Source organism: Zootoca vivipara, chromosome 2, assembly GCF_965207765.1.
Source record: "Zootoca vivipara chromosome 2, rZooViv2.hap1.1, whole genome shotgun sequence".
NCBI lineage: Eukaryota > Metazoa > Chordata > Lepidosauria > Squamata > Lacertidae > Zootoca > Zootoca vivipara.
In genome coordinates, this window is record NC_142584.1 from 78,421,681 (window position 1) to 78,447,434 (window position 25,754).

Genomic DNA, 25,754 nt, shown 5'->3' on the forward strand with positions numbered 1-25,754 from the left:
ATTTCTTAACTGAGCTTCGCTGAAAGGAGATTTGAGTAAACTAGGGAGAGAATGGTAATCCAATACAATTGATTGGCAGTAAATTCTGGACAGACACAAAAGAAAGTGATTCTTCATGATGTTCACAACGAACTTATGAAACTTTGCTCCACATGCTGCTCCACTACTAGCTTAGATGATCTATATAGAACCTCCCAAGTTTAGAAGCGGTATGCCATTGAATAATGCTAGTTGCTAGGGAGCTGGCGTGCAGTAGGACTTCTGCCTTCATGCTCTGGTTGTAGGCTTCCTGGAAGCATCTGATTGGTTACTGGGATAACAGGAGGCTAGCCTGCATGGACCTTGGACTTTTGGTCCGATCAGCAGGGCTCTTTTGTACTCTTTATGTCCTTCCTCTTCATCGAATCCTTAGAATCAGGTTGCTTTTATTACCCCTTTGTCAATTAGCTCCAGATGGCAAAGCTGGGTAGCTTTTGTGAATGTTCAGCTTTGAGTTTGAAGTTTGAACAGGGACAATCTCAGACACCATGGCTTTCTATGACTAAAGTAAGATAGACCCAAAGATACTCTTTACTGATGGAACAAAGTAATGCCTCACTGTTTGGTCTAATCGGTTTCATATGGAGGAAGGAACTGAAGTCTTAAATATGTTATATATTGCCATAGTGATTTCTTTGAGTAGCATTTTGGTGAGGTTGCTCCTGTTTACAAACATTTTAGCATGGGAATAGTATGTGTAGGAGTACCATATCTGTGTGTGCAATTTTTCTTATAAGACACGTTCATCTTTTTATGAACACCAAATGCAAACACACACACACACACATGCACGGTAAAATTCACAAACACACATTAAACTCCTGCTATTTTTTTACATTTGTTTCTGTGTGTATGAAAGCAACATGAGATGATGTTGGCACTCTATGAACACAAGTGAAAAGCATTTATTTCATTAAGAGAAAGGGTGCTTACTCATAAGTGTCACTGCATTCCATGGTGCTTATGCTCAGGTACATGTGCATAGGATTGCAACCAAAGGCTTTTTATTACTATTTATTTAGTATATTTATATTCCATCCTTCTCCTAGGTTGGGATTCAAGGCAGCTTACAACATTTAAAACATCATTATGAAATACATTGTAATAAAAACAAACTAGTTAAAATCAATAGTTGACTCTGCTCATTAACCATGATAAGCTTTTGGGACTTTTTAGTTTAGAGAAGAGGTGACATGATAGAAGTTTATAAAATTATGCACGGCATTGAGAAAATGGATAGAGAAAAGTTTTTCTCCCTCTCTGATAACACTAGAACTTGTGGAAACTGAATGCTGGAAGATTCAGGACAGATAAAATAAAGTATTCTTGCAGCACGTAAAACTATGGAACTTGCTCTCAAAAGATGCAGTGATGGCCAAAAACCTAAAGAAGATTAGACAAATTCATGGTCATATTGATGACTACTAGCCACGATGGCTGTGCTCTGGCTCCATAGTTGGAGGCAGCAGTGCTTCTGAATACTAGTTGCTGGAAACCACTGGGATCACAGGCATCTGGTTGGTTACTGTGAGAACAGGATGCTACACTTAAATGGGCCATTCACCTACAATCACCCCCCCCCACTCTCTACAATGCTTAGAAAACCTCTGATAACAAAAGACCACACTACTGAGGGGGAGGCGGTGGGAGCAGATGCCACCCAGCGCTGCTTTTTTGGGTAGTGTGGGGCCTGCAGTGCCCAAGCTGCTGCGTCACTCACAGGGGTCCTCCAGCTGCAGGCCCAGTGCTGCTTGTGGGGCCAGTTGCGTCCTTCTCGGCCACCCTCTGACAGCTGGGTGTTGGAGATTCATTCCCCGTGTTTGCATTCATAGGATTGTTGTCTATCACATGGCAGTGTATGTTTACATTCCACAGTGGGAAGTGACGGAAACAGGATGTTTGTGTTACTGTGTTTCCTGAAGTGGGACTATTGTCCTTTGTTCATTCTCTTAGCTGTCTGATGATAGAGAGAGAGGGAGCCGTATTTACAGTGCTCCGTGTGTGTTTATATGTAAATAAATGCAGATTAGCCAAATGCTGTGCTACTGAGTTCTGTTACGCAGTTGCGCAAACTCTGTGGATCCGTAAGTGTGCTGATGTCAGTTGGCATCAGTCACTGTGATGTTCAGGCTGGGGAAAGCTTTTGAAGCTCCCGAACGATTGGCCAGGAGGAAGAGAACATGCCAGTCGGGCATGTGTCTCTGCCAGGGTCCTACTTGTGAGTAAGGGATCCTAACACTGGGGGTGGGGGATGCAGCAGCTTGGCATGCTGTGAGCCCAGCCCTGGGCTGCACTGCTTTTGGGAGAGGCATGCTGGGCTCTGGGGTGCCTGGGCTTGCGTGCCACTTTGTGTTCCAGCATGCCACCCCCAAAGGTAAGTGGCCATCCCCAGCTATGCTACTGAGCTTGGCTTGATATTCCCCACACTTATTTCAACTTCTCCCTCAGCTATGCCATGCTCTCACCCGAGGACAGCACCACATATCCATACACTCAGCCAAAACACAACCATCAGTGTGGCATAAGATTATGGCCCATGTCTTTTAAGCAAGAGGACATCAGATTGAAGGCTTTGTGTGCTTTGTCAGTACCTTGATTCTTGGAATTCTCTCTAATTTTAGAGTACTTTATGACATCTCACAGTTTTGCTCCCCCCCCCATTCCCTATAAATGATAAGAAAAGTTACAAATACAAAAGCAAAAAATAAAGCACACCACAATTTAATTCAGAGAGCCAGATGGTCCCTTTTTTGTGCTGTGACTGTAACGATATTTTTAACCGAGGAAAGCTTAAAAAGACTGGAGCAGGATACAGGTAAACAATAGCCCTCCTTAATTATGCCTCCTCTTTCTCCCAAAACAGATAGAATTAGCAAATGCAGAAAGAAGTGTTTGGTCTATATCCGGTTTTTCCAGAAGCATTTTCATAGCACAGTGTTTATGCTTTTTAAGCACTGCAGCTTCCAATGCATGATTCAAAGAGTTGTTCAGCAAAGTTGTTTTGGGTGGTCTGGAATCTGGTTGGCTGGGCGAGCACTTGGCTGCATGTTATGAGGAATTTGCATGGTGCTCATCTCCATAGTGCTTTGAATTTCACTGTTGTCACAACTCCAGTTGAAGTGTCCAATGCAGTTGCCTTTCCATACTTTGTGGAATCGATTCCAGTTTATGTGGCCTGATTATGTGGATGGGACTCTTGCAGTGATGTGTTCCACGTCTTGCTCTCTTTACCCCTGCCCATCTCAGCTGGTGAAAACCAGTGTGGAGTGGTGCCTGCTGCCCTTAAACAGTAGTGACAGTAGCATCAAGAACCGATCCATTGAAAAGCTTCTTAGTTATCAGGGCGGAAACGGGCAAATTCAGGAATAAGGAGTTCTGAAGGAACTCATGTAAACTGAAGCGGTTATTATATTTGTTAGTACTGGACTAGACTACACTGCTTAGTCCAGCTTTAAAGAGATATGTGTGATAGTACTCATAGGTCACCTTTGTAAGCGCTTCTTATGAATGCCTTAAATGTATATGGCCAAATTCCAGCCCTCCTGGTGTTCTGTATATATTAGTGAGGCTTTATTCCAACAGTTTACCTCAGTTAGCACCTAGGTCCTCTTTTTCTCCTCTGGACAACTGATAGTGTTTGCTAAATGGGACTCTTAGTCAGCTTCCTTCTCCTCCTAAGCTTCCCTTTCTCAGCTGTGCCCTAGTCTTCTTACGTTGAATAGGTCAGCCGATTTCCTCATAGGCCATGGCTCACCCTAATCAGCTTTGAGTTTAGCTGGCCGCTGTTTCCCCCCCAGACTGTTTACACTCTTATGGGAGTAGCGGGGTGTTGGTGGTGGAGGCGTCTCAAACTCGGAGGTATCTGAAAAAGTGTGCATGCACACGAAAGCTCATACCAAAATAAAAACTTAGTTGGTCTTTAAGGTGCTGCTGGAAGGAATTTTTTTATCTTGTTTCGACTACGTCAGACCAACACGGCTACCTACCTGTAACTCGGAGGGAAATGTAATGCAGAAAAGTACAGGAAATGATGTTTACCTTTTAACACTGTACATTCTGCACTTAAGTTCTCTCTTTTATGATACTGACACTCAACCATTATGTATGTATAACTGCCAAACCAATATGCAGGTTTGGCTTTTTATGTAACACGTTCATTATGGGAGTGAGGAAGTAGTAAATAAGATTTTCCTTTGAACATCAAAGTGTGTCCCAACTTTGGAAGTAACTCCCAATTACTTGCACTACTTGAATTTCTTCTGATTTATTGTCCAAGCGCCATTGTTTAGTGCCTTGATTATTTTTAACTGTAAGGTTAATTAACAATAGGTTTTTAAAATGTATTTACTATTATATTTATACCCTATATTTCCCATAAAAGGAGTTTAAGGTAGCATACATGATTGTTTCCTCCCTCATTTTATTCACACAACAACCATGGGAGGAAGGCTTTTGAGAGTTGAGAGACATTGAGTGGCTTAAGATCACTCAGGGAGCTTCATGGCTGAGTCAGGATTTCAGCCCTATCTTCACTATACCACACTGGATCTCTGAGTTGCTCACACTGTTAGAATTTTAAGTTATCAGACATTACTCAGAAAGGAACCCATATTGAGATTTTGGTAATTAGCAAATTATTATTTTTCTATTAATATAAACTACAAAAATCTTTGACAGATGCTGTCAAATTGATGTTGAGATAGGTCCTTCTTTGAAAGAGAATTACCCATTTTTTCTGAATTCAAATATTATTGCAAATATTATTGCCACAGCTTGTTTTCTCCTGTTCCGGAGGGGAGGACTTGAACCAATGGCTTCAAGTTACAAGAAAGGAGATTCCAACTATACATCAGGAAGAATTTTCTGACAGTAAGAGCTGTTCAATAGTAGAACAGACTTCCAGGAGAGATGGTAGACTCTCTTTCCTTGGAGGTTTTTAAGCAGAGATTGGATAGCCATCTGTCATGTATGATTTAGTTGAGATTCCTGCATTGGAGGGAGCTGGCCCAGATGACCCTCAGGGTCCCTTGCAACTCTACAGTTCTGTGATTCTGTAGGTATAGTATATGTTTGAAACTTGTACATATTTTAGTCCAAATTTTAATTTCCCTCCTATTCATATTCATTGTTTACATTTTTCATTATATTAAAAAGGATCTGGAGTGAGCTATAGTGTGGCTGACTATTCCTGAAGAAGGAAGTAGGTGTCAGTTACAATTACTGTGAGCAGTTTCTATAGCCCTAGAGATGTGACCCCTTGTTACAGTAAATATGACAGCATGAATTATTTTCAATTATAATGAACTTAATTTTGTTGCATTAGTTATGACACACCTCACTGGGAGCTTGCTGCTTTGATATTGCAGCAACTGCAGTAAAACAACAACAAAAAAACCCAGAATCAGGGGATTCAAAAGCTTTCATCGCACGCAGAAACACTGGGTTTCCAGAGCCATGTGCACTGTCTCACATTTCACATAAATATAAGAAGAGTCTTGTGGGATCAGACCAAAAGCCCACTTAATCCAACATCCTGTTTCCCCCAGTGACTTGAGCCCAGGAACACTCCCCTGCTTGTTTCCTCTGGCAAACGGCATGCCTGATGCCTCTGAACCTGGAGGAACTGTACAGCTTTCATGACTAGTATCTATTGATGGCCTTATTCTTCATGCATGTATCTAATCCTCTTTTAAAGCTGTCCAGGTTGGTGGACCACATTTTGTGGTGGTGAATAGCATAGTTTAACTATGCACTGTGTGAAGAACTACTCCTTTTGTCTGTCCTGAATCTCCCACCCTTCAACTTCGTCGAATGGTCCTGGGTTGTAATGTTATAACAGAAGGAGAAAAGCTTATCTCTGTCCACTTTCTCTGCCCCATGCTTAACTTTGCACATGCAATAATGCCCACAGTCCAGCAGTGACCAGGACATCATCAGAGCCTGAAGTGCCATCATCTGAAGAGCTGGACCAGGTTCCTGGCTCTAAGTTTGATGTTTCTGGACTGTGGGTGGTGGTGTACCTAAGCTGGAAGTCAGGAATCCACTGAACCAGATGCCACAGCATTCAGGTTCTGTAGAACCAGAGCTGGAACCCTCACAGGCATTTTTCTCCACACTCAAGGAACTGATTGTATCCCACGCCAATTTGCTAGTCCAGCAGTGGAGGCAGCATGCCAAACAGGAGACCATGGAGGAAAGGAGACATGTTCATTCTGAGGCCCGAAGACTGTCCCTTTTAAGGGTTTCTGGTACTCCGACGCAGGGGGCATATCATGGGAGAGGTATCTGGTGACAGGCACTCAAAAGGCTTTGTTCACTTCCTGCTCTTGCCAGAAGAAGTTGCTCACTAGGAGCTCCCCTTGGTGGTGGTGCAACAACCAACCTGCCTTGCTACCATGGACGGTGAGCTCCTCGGGATTGGAACAGAACATGACACTTGTATCATGTTCACCCTTGCTTGCTTTTTTTCTTCCAAGAAAGTGATAGATAGTACTGCAAATCAGGTAACCAAATTGACACCAGAAATCAGGAAGGATCGTGGATGTTGCAATATGTAGCCTCCAGAGAATCTCAGCCTGCTAGATTCTGCAGCTTCTTAGTTCACTGGTCCTTTGGGGGAATTAACTACATTATTAGAAATCCATCCTCCAGTTATCAGATGGCTGTTTGACTGAGATTTCTGAGATGAACAAGATTCCACAGTGTTTCGGTATCAGATGTAATATTAACTGGACAGTATTTGTACATGAAATCTTTATAACTGTTGTACATCCTGATGATAACTTCCATTTTGTTCTGTTAGAAAGTAAGAGTAAACAGGCACTTACGTAAGTCTCAGCTGTTCTTTGGAACCTGCCTTTATATTCATGCAGTGATTTCCTTGGCATGTTGTGGAGCTCTTTTTAACGACATCTACACAAAAATCTTACACATTGTCACTTCTGCAGCTATTGCAGAGCTGCTAGTTGACATTTCTGAATGAAGGACAAATTAAGGACTTGATTCAGTAATCCAGTTTTTATCCAGTTTATCCTGAAAAATAGGTTCCTGCCAGTTTTTACATATTCAACACTGGCATAGATTCCTTTTTTCCATGTGCAGGTTATTGTCTTTAACTTATCTGTGTTGTTCTTTTTCGTATGTGGGCTGGCTTTGCACTATTTCACATACAAGGTACAGAGCTGTTCTCACCATTTGCAGTCTTCTCCTGACTTGACAGCATTTCTTAGAGCCAAACTACACGTGATGTTAATCAAAGGGTTTTTAACATTGCATCGTTAAGAAACTGCATGAATTAGGATTGAAACTGCCATAGGTGAAGAGGAGGAGCTTAATTCGCTACCTACTGTGATATTGACAAAAATTTCTCCCCTGAAGCTTCTGTTTGAATTGGCAGAGAAGGTTCCATTGGTGCCAATGGGAACTTTCTTCCTGATGCAAATAGTAGCTTGTGGGTGGGAGAGGTGTCATTGGGACTACAATGTTAACTTTCTTATACACAGATCCTGCCTTAGCCCCAGTCTTGTTCAGGTGGCCCAGTGATTCTAACTTCTTCTAGAATTATGCCAAACCATAGTTTACTGCAAACATAGGAGCTTGGGGAAAGGAGATTGTGATTGCTTTGCTCCTCCTCCAGTTCTTCCTAGGCCACATAAATCCAGTGCATTCTATGCACCAGACCTATTTCCTAGGATGGAGTAAAACCATCCATAAGATCTGTTGCAAATGTGTTAGGAACCGCCAGTGTGTGCCCACCCAACATAAGATCCGTTGAACATGTTCCCTTAAGAGGTGAGATTTTTTTTTGCCTGGAGAAACAGACAAGCACTGTTTAAATCTAGTCCTTAATACCCTTAAGAGTGTATGCTCACCAAAGGTACATAAAAAGAAGTTGTTAATTGCAAGAAAGCAGGCATTCATAAATTAAAGATGCAGTAATTCATATGGAGTGGCTTATGAGCATACATACAAATAACTGGTGCCTAACACATTGACAGTCCCAATCTAGAGAAATGAAGGACCTTGTTGTTGGCATTTATCTGTCTTGAGAGGTAACAGAGTATGGGGGTGGTCGAACCACTGCGTTAGCAGCACTGAAGTGACCTGCTTGGGGTGCAAGCCTGGGCAGTGTGTTTAGGGGACCTGGGCTGCCCAGACGACAAGACTCTCAGCCTCGCTGATGCGGTCCAAAGGAAAGCAGAGCAATGTATTTGACACCGGCTTGGCTACAGGAGTGGCTGGAAGAAGGTGTACAAGGCACCATTCAACCGTGTAAGAGACTCCACTCCGGATTTGTGTGGGGATATCCCAAATATATCCTGCAAGGCAGTGGAGGTTTAGGGTTAAGATTTTTCTTTCTCCTAGATGGGCTACTTTCCCAGGTTAGTGAGCCCCATTTTCTCCTTACTTCCCTCTACAGGATGTGCAGAAAGCACTTTCTTGACCATCGGACCCACTATTGGTTTTGTTCACCCAATCTGACAGAGCCTGTTTTTGCATGCAGGGGAAGTCCCTAAGTCATTGAGGGTTCAAGACCCATCAGCTACCCTCACCTGGTTTAGGTGGCCAGTCAAAGCATGCCGGCAGCTTCTGGGAGCCACAGTTGAGAGCTGAGTGCAGGGTTGGGACCAAAGGTGGACAAACTACCCCAGGAGGAGCACAATGTGTCCCCCACAAGAGGTACTACCCCTCCCCTAACACTCCATACACCCCTGAGGACCTTAATCTACAAGAAAACAAAGCGGCTGAGCATAATGTTAGTTATCAACTAGGGATAGGAGGAAAGTTATACTGTTACCATCTCTTGTTAGAGTGATCCTGCAATTGGATGAATGGAAGGGGACCAGGCTCCAAGGTTAGGATTGGAATTTCTATGCCTGTGGAGTTATGCCTTCACCTTACAAACCAACAGGCAACCATGCAATAGTGATCTCACCAATCGCTAGGTGTGATAGCTATGGAGTGCTAACTGTTGTTATCTAAAAGTGATATGAAGGTGTATACTTGGAACTATGCTGTCCTGATTAGCCCATGCAAAACCTCAATTATGGATCTCATAATTGTGTATATAAAATTGGAATGAAAGGGATGACGTGGAAGGGGAAAATAAAAGTTTCTCGTGAAGCAAGAGTTGATAACTTTCCTGCCAGATTATCATCCTGTGTTTGTGGGATGCCTAGTGCAAATTCCTGAATTTGGCATATATGAGTTTTGTATTACTAATGTTCTCTGGAAGGACTGATAGTTACTGGTTTGGGAGTTCCCCCCAGTGTCACTGGTGGCTTATCAATACTTGCCTTCTGGCAGTCTTTGAGGTCAGGAGCTTGGATTTTGCATTCTGTGTCGCTGATGGTTAAGTGGGAGCTGATACCACAATAAGGCACAAGGTTCCATCAAAACGAACCAAATAAAAGTCAAGCTCTCTCTCATTATACATTCTGTCTTTCATAGTACAGTATCCCTATCAGCAGCTGTGCCTACCACTGGCATAGCTCTGAGCATCTCTGAAGAACTCTCCCCCTGGAGGTCAGGCCATATCCTTGTGGAGCATTTCTTAGTGTTTCCTTCAGTGCTTCCTAATTTGTCTATTAATTACATAGCTGTTTAATTCTAAATAGCTTTTATCACAACATTTATCATTTGGAGGAAACAGTTGTTAGAATGTCACTACTTTTCACTGCAGGTCCAATTGTTATGCTTCAGTTTCTAGCTTGAAGCTTTCAGTGGAGAATAAAAGATGCCAAAGGCAGAAGTCAACCTTTCACTTCTGCTACAAAGGAGATGCCATCTATTTCATGCTGTGCTAAGTATTCCATTGGAATGCAAGTAAAACACAGCCTTCAGCATATCCTAATTTTGAAGAGAAAAGCAGTAAGCAAAAAGAAGCAGCTTTAATTAACACATTTTGTTGTTCTTTGAGTAACTAAATCCTACAAAGCACTCAAAGAGTTATCTGTTAACAGTCAGTGCTATTGGGGAGATTCTCAGTACCTTGCAGATTGAGCCCTTAAGGTACCCTGTTTCTCATATTTTAAGACATACCCATAAAATAAGCCATAGCAGGGTTTTTAAGCATTCAAGGAATATAAGCCATACCCCGAAAATAAGACATAGTGATAGGCGCAGCAGCAATGCCGGCCGCGGCAGGAGGAGGAGGAAAAAAATAAGACATCCCTTTAAAATAAGCCATAGTGTGTTTTTTTGAGGAAAAAATAAATATAAGACATGTCTTATAATATGAGAAACACGGTATTTCTCAAAATAAGATTTGTAGTGAGCAAAAACAGAAAGGAAAGCTTCTTCTTTTTTAAAGAACACACAACCACAACTGACTAAAGCCTGAGTTCACTCTGGGTGATTTCTATTTTATTTTATGCTTTTGGCACATCCGGAGAATTGTGATGTGTAGTGATTAGTTATATTTATATGGGCTAACAGCATTAAAAAAAGAAAGAAAGAAAAGGAGCAGCTTGCACAATATAAATCATGTTGTCTTTGTTTAAATATGCCAGTCTTGTGTATTAAGATGTTTGTATGGGATATCAGCGGTTCATTATAAGGTGTCAATTGTTGCATGCAGAGGTACCAAGACAATCCCCCCCAATAACTCACACTTCACACAGGAATTTAAGTTTAAGGTTTTTGGCATTATTTTGGCCACAACTAACTAATGTGAGTGGTTGCTTAGGCATTGGTTCCCGCCATCTGTCCCCCGCCTGGGACAGAACGAACTGACTCCCGCTAGCATGCTAGGGAAGTCAGTATAGGTGAGCACCCTCTGAGAGAGGACGGAGCTGGGAGCCAAACCCTTCACCTCTCCCTCGGATGCTCCCCGAGGCTCATGCCCTAGCCCTTACCAGAGGTACGGACAAACACATGGAGCCCCAGGATTCCTTTAATGGAATACCCCTATCAGCAGCAGCAATTTTGAGGGGCAGGCCCAGCCAAATCCTTACCCCTCCACCATCCAATTTGAATCAATGCCTAACCGCAACCTTACAAGTTGTGACGATTTGCTACGCAGTAGGTAAAAACCACCTGGCACCAGCCAATCAGCCAAGTGGACAAAATCCTACCAGGCCCCTGTTCCAAAGCAGGCGACCCCATGACAGGCATACCAATGTGAAGCGCAAAGAACCCCTAAAAATAGGGAGGGTGGGCGGGAGATTCATTGCAAGCAGCAAAGCGAAGCTGCAAGCTGCATGCACAAGTATTTCAAGGCTATGGCTGTCAATCAAATAACTTGCAACATACCAATTTCCCCAGCAACATACCAATTTCCCCAGCAACAACAAAATCCCAATCACACTTGTGGCCAACTAGTCTGACCCACCCAACAAACCTGGGGTTGTCTTGTTAACCCTTCTGCAACTCGTGCTTTCCATGATTGGAGAACCCGTTTTCTAGCAGGGAAAGGAATTGATCATTGATTGTCTCTGCAGGAAGTTCTGTTATTATGGGCCCTGAAAATACTCCATACTCTTGGTGTGGAAAAGCCAGTTTTGTTTTTGTTATAATCATCCCTATGTGGCTATGGTGGCTCATTTACCAGATGTAATATATTTAATGTTGACTCTGGGAGTTTATACTTGATTCTGACCAAACTAAGCTTCTTGATGTCTAGTTCCTCAAGGATGAACATGTAGATTGTGAGAAAAGGTTTTGTATACTGGAAACCATTTCATTGGATGCATAAAGTGTTATCCTCAGTTGGTGGGCCTAGACACCCATGTGGGATGGGATCTGGGACCTGCAACAAAATGTTGCAGCAGGGAATGCTCATTGTTTCTGTCACCCCTTTCCCCTTGTTTTTCTGTTCCTTCTCCAGAACAAACCCATGGCATTCTGTGGCTACTGAGCATTGTCCTCATTGGGCTGGGTTTTTTTTTGGGGGGGGGGTAGTTGTCCGTTAGTTTCCCCAACCTAAATTAGTTTTAGTATACTGTATCTGAACAATTTGGATTCCTCCACATAGAATGCTGATACTTCCCTTGTTTCACTGTGGCTCTTTTTTTTTTTAAAGAGAAAATCGTTTCAACACTTCCAAGCTCTGTTCACTATTAGAAGGAAGTGGTGCACACACATATCATAAACAGTGAAGCCAAAATGCCACAAAGATAAGTACTGTACTACAAAACCTGTATCTTTTCTTACTTCGATATATGGCTAAACAAATCCATATTAAGTAGGGTTAGTGCTGTCTCTTTCCAATGCCTCTACTAAAGCTTCATATAAACCTATTGTATTCTGATGCCAAATCCTATTACAGGAAGTTGTAAACTCCCTGCATCTTTAAAAATAACCTTTGTAGAACTGCCAGCACCTTACAGAATGAAAACGGTGGGCTCCATTCTCTTTAGAGCCTGCATACCAAGTAACACCGAGTCAGCTTTCAAAAGATTATATAATAAAAGGACAAGGAAAATAACCGAAACAAAATAAAAAAATTCCTTCCAGTAGCAGCTTAGAGACCAACTAAGTTTGTCATTGGTATGAGCTTTCGTGTGCATGCACACTTCTTCAGATACATGCACACGAAAGCTCATACCAATGACAAACTTAGTTGGTCTCTAAGGTGCTACTGGAAGGATTTATTATTATTATTATTATTTGACTATGGCAGACCAACATGGCTACCTACCTGTAACTAGGAAAATATCCATTTTTACAGTGGTAAATATACCGGTATGTGTGTACACGTACACACACACACACACACACACACACACACACACTAGCTGGCCTGGCCACACGTTGCTGTGGTCATCCATGTGATTCTCCCCACCCTGTCTCGAACCATGACGTGCCCCGCCCCTCCTCCCTCCAACCCCCTGGCTCACCCCTGTGTTTCGGTAGGATACCCTTCCCTCTGTTTTCCCTGGGGAGTGTTGTCCCCTCCCCTCTGTATCTCCGTACATTGGCCCCTGCGCACGCATCGTGAACATTTTTATATATTTAGATTTTTTAAAAAAAATAAGAACATGAGAAGCAGAAGTTATTATTGTTTAATTTTATTTTTGGGGTTGTCATTTATTTTGGTGGGTATTGTATGATTTGGGCGTTGTGTGTTTTGGTGTTTTTTGGTGTTTTTTCTTCGTTATTTGGATTTTCTAATTTTGGAGTAGGTGACCCAGAGAACTACTTTAATAATCCCGACCGGGCGGTGGGGATCAAATAGCGAAGACCCACAGCCCTGTAGCAACAGAAGGCGGGTTCCAAAGCGCCCGAGCTGTTCGGTTCCATAAAAAACCCAGGAAGTGGCAAGGGGAAGGTAGGAGATTGTAAATCGGGGGGGGGGGGAATTGGCCACTGCAAATATCCGAGGACTTAAACTGGGGAGACAAAATGCGTGGTTGGGTGTTTTTTTTTAAAGACTCAGAGGCTTGCAATCAGTCATAGTAAAAAGTCTAGGTTAAAAGGGGCACAACTGCCCTTACTTAAAATGGCCGCCGGAGCCTCGCATGTGACACAACGCCCGCTATATTTAAAAGTAAAAACCCCTTGCCATGCCCCCAAGTGCGTTGTTGTTGGTTATCCCCCCCCCGGGCCTAGTGGGGGCCTGGCGGCCTGGGCAGGGGCCTACATAAAACAAAGGCCGTGCTGCAGCCTGCGATCCGGGTGCTTGCCCCCCTCCCCCCGGGCCTAGTGGGGGCCTAGCAGCCTGGCAGGGGCCTAGGGGGCTGGTAATGGCCACCTTGGTGGTTTCAGTTGCTTGGTTGTTGATGTCATTATTTGGCACTGCCCTTCAGAGCATTTGCTGGTGACAGCGTGCAATCTGCCTTTCTATTGGATGCTGCTGGAGTCTTCAGAGCTTTTGCTGGTGATGTCTAATTTGTGTGCCACTTTTTTGTGTTTAATCACTATTTAAGATATGAAAGCTGTGCTTTTTTGGAAAAAAATTTATGCCAGACCCCTCACTGATGGGCAAGGTACGCTTTGTCCTAATTTGATGCAATTTGGTTCAGCGGTTACGGAATACCGGTGTGTGTGTGTGTGTGTGTGTGTGTGTGTGTGTGTGTGTGTGTATACACCTCAGACTTTCATAAATTAAAACTGAGGATACGTTGGATATAGAAAGCACAGTGTGTGGTAAAACTTCTTGAGAAAGGGTTGGTGGGGACCTTACATCTTCCTTTCAACTTTTAAACATGCATCACAATACATGGCACACTTAACACGTCTCTGTAAAGCAGGGCACACTCTGTTTCTGGCCTGGAAAGCCTCTAGCTCCCCACCGGTGATAGTAGGGTGCTCTGCCTCCATGGTCACAGACAGTAGGTTTCTGAATACCAGTTGCTGGAAACAGCAGGAGGGGGAGAATGCTCTTGTGCTAAGGGCCTGCTTGCCGATTTCCAGCAGGCATCTGGTTGGCCACTGTGATAACAGGATGCATACCCTTCCAAGTGCCCCTATATTCCAGGGACAGTCCCAGAATTACAAAAGCCATTCCAGCTTCTGATTTGGTCCTGGAATGTCCTTATTTCACCCACCAGTGCCACTGCCGCTGAGCTCAGGGAGGAGGATGAGCTGGCACTTGTCCTGAGAGGCAGTGGCAGCTGGAGGAGAGCATCCCATAGCCTCTCCATGGCCGCTGCTGCCGGCCTCCTCCCTTGGGCATCTTGTAGCAGCTGCTGGGGAAGGGGCGATGAGGAGGAGAGGCCACTGCCACCAAGGGCCAGCCCCACATGACACATTGGCTCCAAGGGTACAGGCAGAGGACAGGAACACCTTTGGCAGGAAGGAAGGGGGGAGCGGAGTGTAAGGATTTTTTTTAATCCTTTGTGTATCCTTGTCTCATATTGCCCCTTTCCCAATTTTTTTTAAATTGGTGTGTGTATGATTTTTTGCTTTTGTAAATCTACCAAAGAATAAAAATAAAATTGTGATTGAAGGGTTTTCTCAGGGCGGTGGAGGGTGTGTCTGCTATGTCTAGTTTGTGTAGTGATGGTGGAAATGCCCTGCAGGGCGGTGGGACAAAAATGGGGTTGTTGTTTTTTTGAGGATTTTCATCTGAGGAATGTTTCATGGTATGCTGGATGCTGCTTAGCAATTGGCCTGATCTAGCAGGCTCATTTTATGTTATTAATACTGGTTTAACAAAAAAAGAAGTTGCAATACTATGATAAAAGCACAAAGCTTGGTATATATTAAGGGGCACCCTGTGAAGCTCAAGTAGAGAGCTATTCGCAATTTCAAAATGGCAGCCAGTTTTGTAACTAGTTGTATGGTTTGCCTGTGCATTAGGAAGATTTCCACTTTCCCTGAAGAGAGTGGCTTGTGGGTGAGTTGCAGTCACAGGGCTACATAGGCCAGGGCAAAAGACCAGGTATAACCAACAACTTTTATTCTTCTTAAGGTAGTGTGATACATGATTTTAAGAATTACGGTATTACTTGGGGGAGAGTTGTTGTTTAGTCGTTTAGTCGTGTCCTACTCTTCGTGACCCCATGGACCAGAGCACGCCAGGCACTCCTGTCTTCCACTGCCTCCTGCAGTTTGGTCAAACTCATGTTCATAGCTCCGAGAACACTGTCCAACCATCTCGTCCTCTGTTGTCCCCTTCTCCTAGTGCCCTCAATCTTTCCCAACATCAGGGTCTTTTCCAGGGAGTCTTCTCTTCTCATGAGGTGGCCAAAGTATTGGAGCCTCAGCTTCACGATCTGTCCTTCCAGTGAGCACTCAGGGCTGATTTCCTTAAGAATGGATAGGTTTGATCTTCTTGCAGATCAAACTCAAACTCCAATGGGATCAAACGCTATGGGGGAGAGTATTTCTTAAAATTGGAAATAGCTTTAAGGTTGTGTAGGAATTTGTTCAGGAAATATTGTTGGGCCATTGGGCTGATCCAACATGTTCTTCTCAAGCTCTTTTGTCTGCTGCTGCTTCTGCTGCTGCTGCTGCTGCTGTTCTTCTTGATGTTGTTATTTCGTACCCATCCTTCCCGGGTGGGTTACATTGTAAAATATTTTATATTGTAAAATATATTTACCAATATATTTTTAATCACTATACAATCATCTGAACACAGTGATTTTTTTTATTAAGAAACAGCATGTTTTATATAAAAGGTATTAAGGAAAGCAAACACCTGGATTAGGTGACGTTTTAAGCAAAGCATTTAGTAATTTTTTAAACAGTGAACAAGTGTAATAATTATACAGCTCATGCTGAGAGCCATTTTAGAACAATTTCAAACTGTCCTTTGACAGCAGAAATTGATAGGCAGGTTGTCTCATTTGTCAAGAGTGAGTAGATTGCCAGTTAATATGTCTTTTGTTCTGATACACATAGTGAGAAATTCAGTAATAATTGCGCAAAAATGCCCCTCTTCTTAATATCAGTCAGACCAGATGGAAATGTTTTGCAAATTGGTCACAGCAGACCACAGATAGGTCTATCACTACCCTGCCTGGCCCTGGGTGGAATGGTTGTACCACCCAGAAGAGCGAATTATCCAATTTATCCAAGTAAGTGGGAGAATATTTTGCAAGAAGGAATATCGCGTGCAAATCCAGCACATACCACTGACTTAAACATTAAATGATAGGTGATGTAACTGTTTAATCATTGCAACTGTAGGCAATTTCAGTATTGCTATACTTTGTTGAGCCTCACTGGTCTGCTTTCAACCCATGGTTTTTTTTAAAAAATATTAACCATAAAAATAAAATATACCACGAGCATATTCTCATGCATACTCTTTTGCACCCATTGGGATAAGAAAGTTTAGGGGGCTGATTTTTTCCCTTAGATGAATTACTCCTCTTAAGGATTTCCCATCTTCATTCATGGATTTGGAAAATTAGTACTTTATGAATGAAGCTGTTGAACTTAAAAAAATGTAGCAAATTAATCCAGCTCTAAGATGTCCTTGCAGCAGATAAATTTAGAGGGAGAGGACCCTTAATGTATAACATTATAATTTAAATATTTTTTTGCAAGCTATCCATATTTTATTTCAAAACCATTTTTGTGAAACTTCTTAACACACTTTCAGTGCTTACTTCATGTAGTCACAGCTTTGCATATTTTCTTTGAAGATTTTGAAAATACAAAGATAAATGATGACTAATGTGCACCATCTGCCTGGGGGGAAAAGATTTCTTACTGAGGACTCAGTTTCTGCTAAGCTGATTTGCTTATAAGAAGGAAGCAAGCCCATCCCTCTGCTATGAATATGAGGCTTTAATATCTTCTGACAAATTATTAAATAGCTGTATATAGACACTAGAATAACAATATTTACTCCATAGATTAGGGTCAGTGGCGTTTCTTCTTTTGGATTATTAAAGGAATTCTGGGGGATCAAAAAAATTCTGGTACTGGTATGTGTTCTGTGAGGAGGCCCTCAAGAACTTTTAATATACTAATTTGTTGGTGGCATGTACTGAATTCCTATAGCTTTCCTGCCCACTGAAAATATTTGATTGGTGTAATATTGGTTGCTTCTTTGTTGCCCTGGAGCTTGAATGTTTGGTACGGTAGTGGAGATGGAATTTTGCTCTTTGTGTTGAGGAGACACAGGTGCCTTCATGATGTCATTATTCATAGCTGATGGTGTGAACCACTTCTACTGAGAAGTGTTGTGTTTCTGAAAATGTCATATGACACAAGTGCTATGCCAGCAATTAACCACTTCTTATTCATATGTAATTTATGGCATAGTTTCCTCAGTATTGTTATGAGTTTGAGGGTGCTAGACCTCTCTAGATTCCTGGATCCAGCAAGTGTTAAACGCTAATTAAGCAAGGCTAGCTTCCTCTGTTGAGTTGATCTCCTTAGTGATGGGCCAGTAAGCAAACAAAGGTACAAGAGTGAGAAGCAGCAGTTGGATAGGTGGGGATTCCTCACTAAATAAAGCCAGTGTTTAGAGTAGAGAGGTTAGAGCAGGGGTGCCCAAACTTTTTTCAAAGAGGGCCAGATTTGATGAAGTGAACATGCATGATGGCCGACCAAAACGTACATACATGTGTGTACCAAGTGCTACCAAGAAACACCACGACCCTGCTCCAAATCTTTCACCTAAATGGACTGTTATAGATAGCAATGGTATTCAAGTATTGTTGGGCAGTGGGGCGGTAGATTAAGGTAAGGAGCAGATATTCCTGACTGGAAGAGTGAGTGGTTTTACAGTCTGTGTCTTGTGGATCAAATGAGAGTTAGTTCAAAATGCTTAATGGAGATGCTATGGGCCTTACAAGTTGCCTGTAGTATGCCACGCTTGACATAAGGAACATTTTCAGGTAAAAATCCCTTTTAAAAATGTAGGATTTCACAGAGAGAGGGAGGGAGAAAAGGAGAAAAGGAATGGTCTAGTATTTTCTTCTTTCTTCTATGCTGCCGCTACTGAGCTAATTGTTTTATATGGGCTGTGATGTTTCATGCCATTTTTTTCAAATCAACAACTCCCCATGTGAAACTGAGGGTTTTAGGATGGGGCAATGTTGGTGTAATGAGTTGTAATCATTTACTTGCCTAGTTGCTATTCTATTCAGTAATTCTACTCAAATTAATTTGTGGTTATCTATGTGTAGCGCAGGTGGTGCTGTGGTCTAAGCCATAGAGCCTAGGGCTTGCTGATCAGAAGGTCAGCGGTTCGAATCCCCGCGACGGGGTGAGCTCCCGTTGCTTGGTCCCTGCTGCTGCCAACTTAGCAGTTCAAAAGCACGTCAGAGTGCAAGTAGATAAATAGGTACCTCTACAGCGGGAAGGTAAACGGCGTTTCCGTGCGCTGCTCCGATTTGCCAGAAGTGGCTTAGTCATGCTGGCCACATGACTCAGAAGCTGTCTGCGGACCTACGCCGGCTCCCTCGGCCAGTAAAGCGAGAAGAGTGCCGCAGCCCCAGAGTCGTTCACGACTGGACCTTATGGTCAGGGGTCCCTTTACCTTTACGTGTAGCTCAGAGTTCAGTTGATGCCAGGATTTCAGTTCAGTGTTCTTTGCCAGTGAAATGTAAGTGGAAGCCATTGTTGCTGGGGAGACTTCTATTACTGGACCAGAGCACAGAAAAGCGTTAATTCAATTAAATGAACATCTTACATGCATTTTCTAAATATTTGTGTTGGGGTATTAATTTCCTACACTGTCATTACGGTGTTGCCATGCTGGCTTGATAGCAGGCTTTGTGGTGTTGTGTCGTTCGTACGCCTCATCACAGCACTTGTTTATCCGCAAACCATGTTTTAATATAGGGCTGTGTCTTCACAAACCATCTACAACAGCAAACAGGGGAACCTGTGGCCTTCTCATGGTTGTTGGACTACGTTTCCCATAATCCCTCCTGACCTTTGGCCATGCTGACTGGATTAGAAAGAAAGTAACTTGCACTAGCTGTGTTAGAATGTGTGTTCTACTATGTATATTTAAATGGATTAACCATTTACTTAAAACTTACTCTTAAATTTATTAATATATGTGTATGGGTTTATGATGCTAAGCATTGCATTTGGTCCTCTGACTAGTAAATAGTGATATAAATTTACATGGATATTATTGCATTGGTTATTATTCATTGTTAACATGCGTCAAGCATTGTGGAGATCCAGTCCATAAATGTTTTAAATAAACAAAATAAACTTTGGTTTCCTATTAATGATTGCTGTTTTAATTCATTTCTTTTACAGGAACAAGTAGAATATGCCTTCCTGATAATTTTTACAGTTGAAACATTTTTGAAGATTATAGCATATGGATTATTACTACACCCCAATGCATATGTTAGAAATGGATGGAATTTACTGGATTTTGTAATAGTAATTGTAGGGTAAGTCTGATTTTTAAAGTTTCAGTATATTAAAATGCTTGAAAATGTTGCCTTGTTTTGTAGGTACAGTATGCTTGTTTCTACACTAGTGACACCATAAATAATCCTCTTCAGTTTTCATAGACTTCAACGTTGTTGTCAAATGCTTGATCGCTCTGCTCACATACCCCCCACCCCCCAGAAATGTGATGTTAAAAGAATAAGCTATTGTTGTATTCCAATAAGCGGTTGTATTCCCACTGAGTCAGCAGCCAGAAAATTTAATAAAGTTTTCCCTATGCAGAAGTAATGTTTCTGCAGAGAATCGTGTGTGTACCACGAGGTACAATCAGCACAAGAGCTTGAACTTTGCTGTCTACGGGTGGGCTTTTTTTGTAGACTTTGTTTATATAGTGATTTCACTGTTCTCAATTTTTACTGTTTTACGACTGTGCTTTATTGTTTTGAGTTTTCTTGGGTCTAATAATAATAATAATAATAATTTTTTATTTGTACCCCGCCCATCTGGCTGAGTCTCCCCAGCCACTCTGGGCGGCTTCCAGTCGAATATCAAAACAATACAGCAATAGTACAATTACAAAAGTCACAAAAAATACATAAACCACATCAAAAAATACACAACCTAATAGAAAACAATTTCGACATAAATCAAAATCTAAAACTAAGAATACATCCTTAATACAGTTTAAAATAACATAGGTAAAAAATAACAGGAATTTAAACAAAAAAACAAAACAAAATGGAGCCCTCTCTGCCCAGCAGCAGCGGCGGCAACAGTCCTTTATAAAGCCCATCAAGCCCCGCCCAGGCCAGGTGGTGAGTGGCAGGACTGGGGCCTTCAGGCGCTGAGCAGGGGAGTCCTCCTGGCTGGTAGCAGCAGCAACAGCAGTTCTTATAGGCCTTGGCCCCGCCCAGGCCAGGTGGTGAGTGGCAGGACTGGGGCCTCCAGGCGCTGAGCAAGGAAGGAGTCTAGGGCAGGGGTGTCAAACTCAAATTCATCGGGGGCCGCATCAGCAGTTTGGTCACCCTGAAAGGGCCGGTTGTATCTGTAGGACTATGTGTCCACTCTTTATTCTCATAAATTATTGTCACTGCATTCAATTATTACTGTTTTTTGTAATAATGTAAGTAATAACTAGCTCTGAAAGCAGAAACATAGTCAGAATAATGGCAAGTAGATATTCAAATGTACAATTATTGTACAATTTATTGAAAAATGATTTTTGGTAACTGCACTGGGTGGTGGAGGCTCGCTAGGGTTTCATGCAGGACCTTTGCAGAGCTACTAGTACCTGGAGATGCTGAGGTCCTTCTGCATGCAGGACAGATGTTCTGCCAGTGAGCCACCACCCTTCACCAAAGGGACTGGCTGAGGTTGACTCACTGAAGCTGCTCTCCTGGTTCCAGGGTTTAGGGCCAGAAGTATAAAGCAGCATCCTATGTTTCTGAGGAGAGGGAGAGGGAGAGGGAGAGGGAGGGAGGGAGGGAGGAAGGAAGAAAGGAAGGAAGGAAGGAAGGAAGAAAAGAGGGAGAGAGGAAGGAAGGAAGGAAAGAGGGGAGAGAAAGAAGAGTAGGAAATAAGGAAGGGAATAAAGAAGGAAAGAAAAAGAAAGAGGGAGAGAAGACGGAAAGGGAGAAAGAAGGAAGGAAGTAGAGGGAAAGAAAGAATAAGAATGAGGGAGAGGAAGAAAGTTGGGAAGGACGGAAGGAAGAAAGTAAGGAAGAAAGAAAGAAAGAAAGAAAGAAAGAAAGAAAGAAAGAAAGAAAGAAAGAAAGAAAGAAAGAAAGAAAAGAGGGAGCAGGAGGGAGAGAGGAAGGAAAGAGGGGAGAGAAAGAAGAGTAGGAAAGAAGGAATAAAGAAGGAAAGAAAAAGAAAGAGGGAGAGAAGACAGAGATAAAGAAGGAAGGAAGGAGAGGGAAAGAAAGAATAAGAACGAGAGAGAGGAAGAAAGAAAGGGAAGGGGGGGGGTCGCCGCCTTGATTCAGCGCCAGAAAAGAGTGCGAAGGGACCCAGGGGCAAAAAGCATTTCCCCGGCCCCAGCTTTGTTGGTGCGGCGCTTCAGCAGCAAGGTCCCACTGCTGGGTCCCCTGGCTGGGGCGCTCGGCAGGCCACATGACGAGGTCTGGCGGGCCGGATTTGGCCCCCGGGCCTTGTGCTTGACACCCGTGGTCTAGGGTGTCAAGTTACACAGTGTCAAAAAGAGAAGACAGATTTGCATAAAATATGCATATGCCTTTTATATGTATATCTGCCAATTTGAAAATAACTATCATAATTTAAGTAGAAATGCAATATCACTATAGTGGGGGGATGCTATGACTAGGTGACCTACATGCCTTGTTAGTGCCTGGTAAGCAAACTAACTGTTAATGGGCAACTTCAATACCTCTCTGCTCTCCTTTCTTGTGACTCTTTATCTTTAAACCATGTCTGAATGGACTGTTCTTAAAACAGAGGACACCTTTAAATAGAGGCCTGTCTTCTGACAGCCCTTCAGATAGAACACTCTTCTCTGTAAAGTGGGGCAGGTGGGTATTGTATTTGAGGTCCTTATGAAAACTGAAGAGTTTGTGCACAAATGTTTCTTTAAAGAAACAAAGCATTTTATTGTGGGCAAAATGTGATCTTAGGCATAGAAAAGCTGTCAGAATTTCCCCCGAGTTTGTTCACTTTGATAAGAGCCATGTGAAGATGTCAGACTTAATCATTGTTGGACAGAAATTACCTCATTATTCTTTATCAGCCTGCTCAATAGGCCCAATATTTGTTATTTGGCAGTCTTCATCTGGGAATGTTTAACCAGAAGGGGCAAAATAGGGAGAACTAGACTAAAATACTGCAATGATAGCCAATGAACATGCTGCAAAAATGTAGAACTAGAAATATCAGGTTGAATTCCAAGTAATAGGATTTGGATTACTCTTTTGTGTGGAAACTGTTGACCCCCCCCCCAAATGATACATGAGTTGAACCTGTCATCCAAAGTAGAACAGCTCAAGTTTTTAGCATCTGTGCAGGCCATTGACATCACAGGAGGTGAACAATAGTTAAATAAGAAAGATGCACATAAAGCTATATGAAATATTCTGTGGCACGAGCCAACAAACAAGTTTCTTCCTGGAGATAAAGAAAGGAATGGTGCAAAATCTGATGTCTTATTTGTGTGTGTTGAAAGCTATCCTATGTGGAGCATGTGGGTCACCCTGAGCAGTCTTATCAAACCGCAACAGAAGCTTTTTACCATTGTATCATTGCTCTTTTATAATTCAATACACAAACCCCTCACATTGACAGTTGTATAATTCAGGAGGGTTTTTTTGGTGTATTTTCTTGGGGGGTGGGGCAGGAAGCACAACAACTTTGGGTTTCTTGCAAAATCAAAGATGATAAAATCTCTTATTTCTTGTTTACCAGATTGTTTAGTGTAATTTTGGAACAATTAACCAAAGAAGAAGAAGACGGTGCCCATTCGAGTGGGAAATCAGGTGGCTTTGATGTAAAAGCCCTAAGAGCCTTTCGTGTGTTGCGACCCCTTCGGCTTGTATCAGGAGTGCCCAGTGAGTCATTATCTATTTAATTATTTTATTGCAATTGTTTAGCTGAAGAGATGAGATCCTCCATGTCCATGAAACTATAGTAGATGTTGCCTTCCTTATCGATTAATTTGATAATGTCTATTTTGAGATGTCACTCAAAATAGTTTACTAAAGTTTCGGGATGGTGTGTGTGACTATGCTAAATGTTCACTAAGCATGTAAAGGAATTGATTTTGTGGGCTGATCTTATCGATTAAATGCCAAACGAGATGCTACAGTAAAAATCCAGCTGTCTCTGAAAATGACAGTCCCATGTATATGAAAATGACAGTACCTTCTGTAAGGCCTTGTAGAACCTGTTTTCCTCCTCTGGCTCCACGCCATTGGCTGCTACTGCTAGGATGTGTGGAAACAACCTAAGACATGAGGATATGGCAAATTCTACTAGACCATGCTGAAGGGATAGGGAGAACTAGATATGTGACTACTATTTTTGGTGTCAATAGGCACGTTTCACATCTACTTTGGAACTTAGGCCTCTACTTAAATACCTCCAGTGAATGAGAGCCTAGCTCCTCTTGAGGTAGTCTGGTCCACTGTTGAACAGCTCCTGACATTAGGAAGTTTCTTTGATGTTTAAGAGTCCCTGTAATAAGCTTCGGAGGAGCCCTCAGGGAAAACCTTTGCTCTAGATCACACTTTCCCAAACTTTTGACTTCATTGACACCTTGATAAGCTTATGAAGTTGCCACTGGCCCCCAGCCTAAATTCTTAGGAATGAAATGAAATTAAGTTAAGACATAGTACCTATATACCTACCGTATAAACAGGATGATCTGAGAATACTGTTGTGTTGTAGAATCACCTTATTTGAGACTGGCATTCCTTCCTCACTCACAAGGGAGGTGCCTTTTGTACATTCCTGAGAGTCATAGTTGTTTATTATTATTATTATTATTATTATTATTATTATTATTATTATTATTATTATTTAAACATCATAAACATGTTTTCTCCCCCAGGCCCTTTTCAAAATGTGTTTTATTATCAAATTTTCAAACAATAAACATAAAAAGGATACAAATGTGCCAGAAAATTCAAATAATCATAGGCATTTATTCACCTGATGCACAGTGCCAGGGAGGTAAATATCAACCACTTTGTGAAACCTGGCTCTGGGAAATGAAAGCTGGGCTGCTAAAACTGGAAGAACTACTAAAACAAGCAAGTCCAACACAAATGACAAGTGGATTTGCATATAATCCTTTCTGTTTCTATTGCCATTCATTGCTGTCTCTTTTTTTGAGGTTGTTTTGGATTGAATGAAACCTCTCTCCTTCTCATCTCTTGCTTTTAACATTTGATCCAGAAGCAAGGTCATAATGCTGTGTTTATTAGACCATAATCTGTTGCCATGGAAATGATAGTAATTGGTACAGATTTAGCAAAATTACTTCAATGGAGGATCAAGCTATTGTAGGAAAGATGCCATGAGTGGGGAGAAAGCCTTTTGGTCAGATGCAAAACTCTCACTGCCAACAGACTGATATCTCTAATTTTCTACATGAGTTTCTCTCGATACAAGCAAGAGCTGACCTCCCCCCCCCCTCTTTTTTTTTAAGTGACAAGAGAATTAGAATGTGTGTGTGCTGTTGTTTCTTTTTTAAAAAGCCTGTTTTTCTGTTCTCAAGGGCATCTTCACTTAGTACGTACAGTTATTAAAAATGATGCTGGTACTTTTTGATTGTATTTTTTGACACTATCAATACTCTTTTAGACCAAGTAGTCTTTAAGAGAGCAATGCAAAGCCCTGGCTAGAAGCAGTGGGGTGGAAATGAGTGATGCAGATCCACATTTTCAACCAAGACTCTGCTGCTTGTGCCACCCAGGGTTAAAGGTGTGTTCAGGAAGCTAATCTTACTTTTTGGCAGTGCCAGCCTGAAGCTGGCATAGCAGAGTGGCCTGGATTGTAATCCTCTTGATGAAATGTGCTGTCTTCAGACCCATCACCTGGCCCTCTCCTGCCTCTCCTGTTTCAGAACCTTGCAGTGGCTACCCAGGGGAGGACAGTGCCTGCAGCACTGTGCAGTGCACTGTACTTTTGGTGGGCGCAACAGTGGGTATTCTGCAATTGTGATACACCCCTACTAGGAGAAGCCTGCTGGAGAGCCACTTCTGTCTCAGCATAACCCCACTCAGGGGTTAGGATTGCTCTGCAAGTCTTTCCCCACCCAAGTATTTACAACCCAGGTGTTGTAAATTTCCACCATGATTTAAGAACCACTAAGTGAGGCATCCCCAAACTTTGGCCCTCCAGACATTTTGGACTACAACTCCCATCATCCCTGACCACTGGTCCTGTTAGCTAGGGATCATGGGAATTGTAGGCCAAAACATCTGGAGGGCCGCAGTTAG

The 25,754-nt window shown here is 42.3% G+C and overlaps 1 protein-coding gene across 4 annotated transcripts in view; it reads left to right on the plus strand.

Annotated features, from left to right (window-relative positions):
- CACNA1D (calcium voltage-gated channel subunit alpha1 D) overlaps window positions 1-25,754 on the plus strand; it is a 204,337-nt gene that overhangs the window by 50,455 nt on the left and 128,128 nt on the right. For all 4 annotated transcript variants that reach the window (XM_088662244.1, XM_088662245.1, XM_088662243.1 and 1 more), the window contains exons 4-5: window positions 19,663-19,802; window positions 23,218-23,360. In XM_088662244.1, coding sequence (XP_088518370.1) covers window positions 19,663-19,802; window positions 23,218-23,360 — 283 coding nt within the window. The remainder of the gene's footprint in view (window positions 1-19,662; window positions 19,803-23,217; window positions 23,361-25,754) is intronic.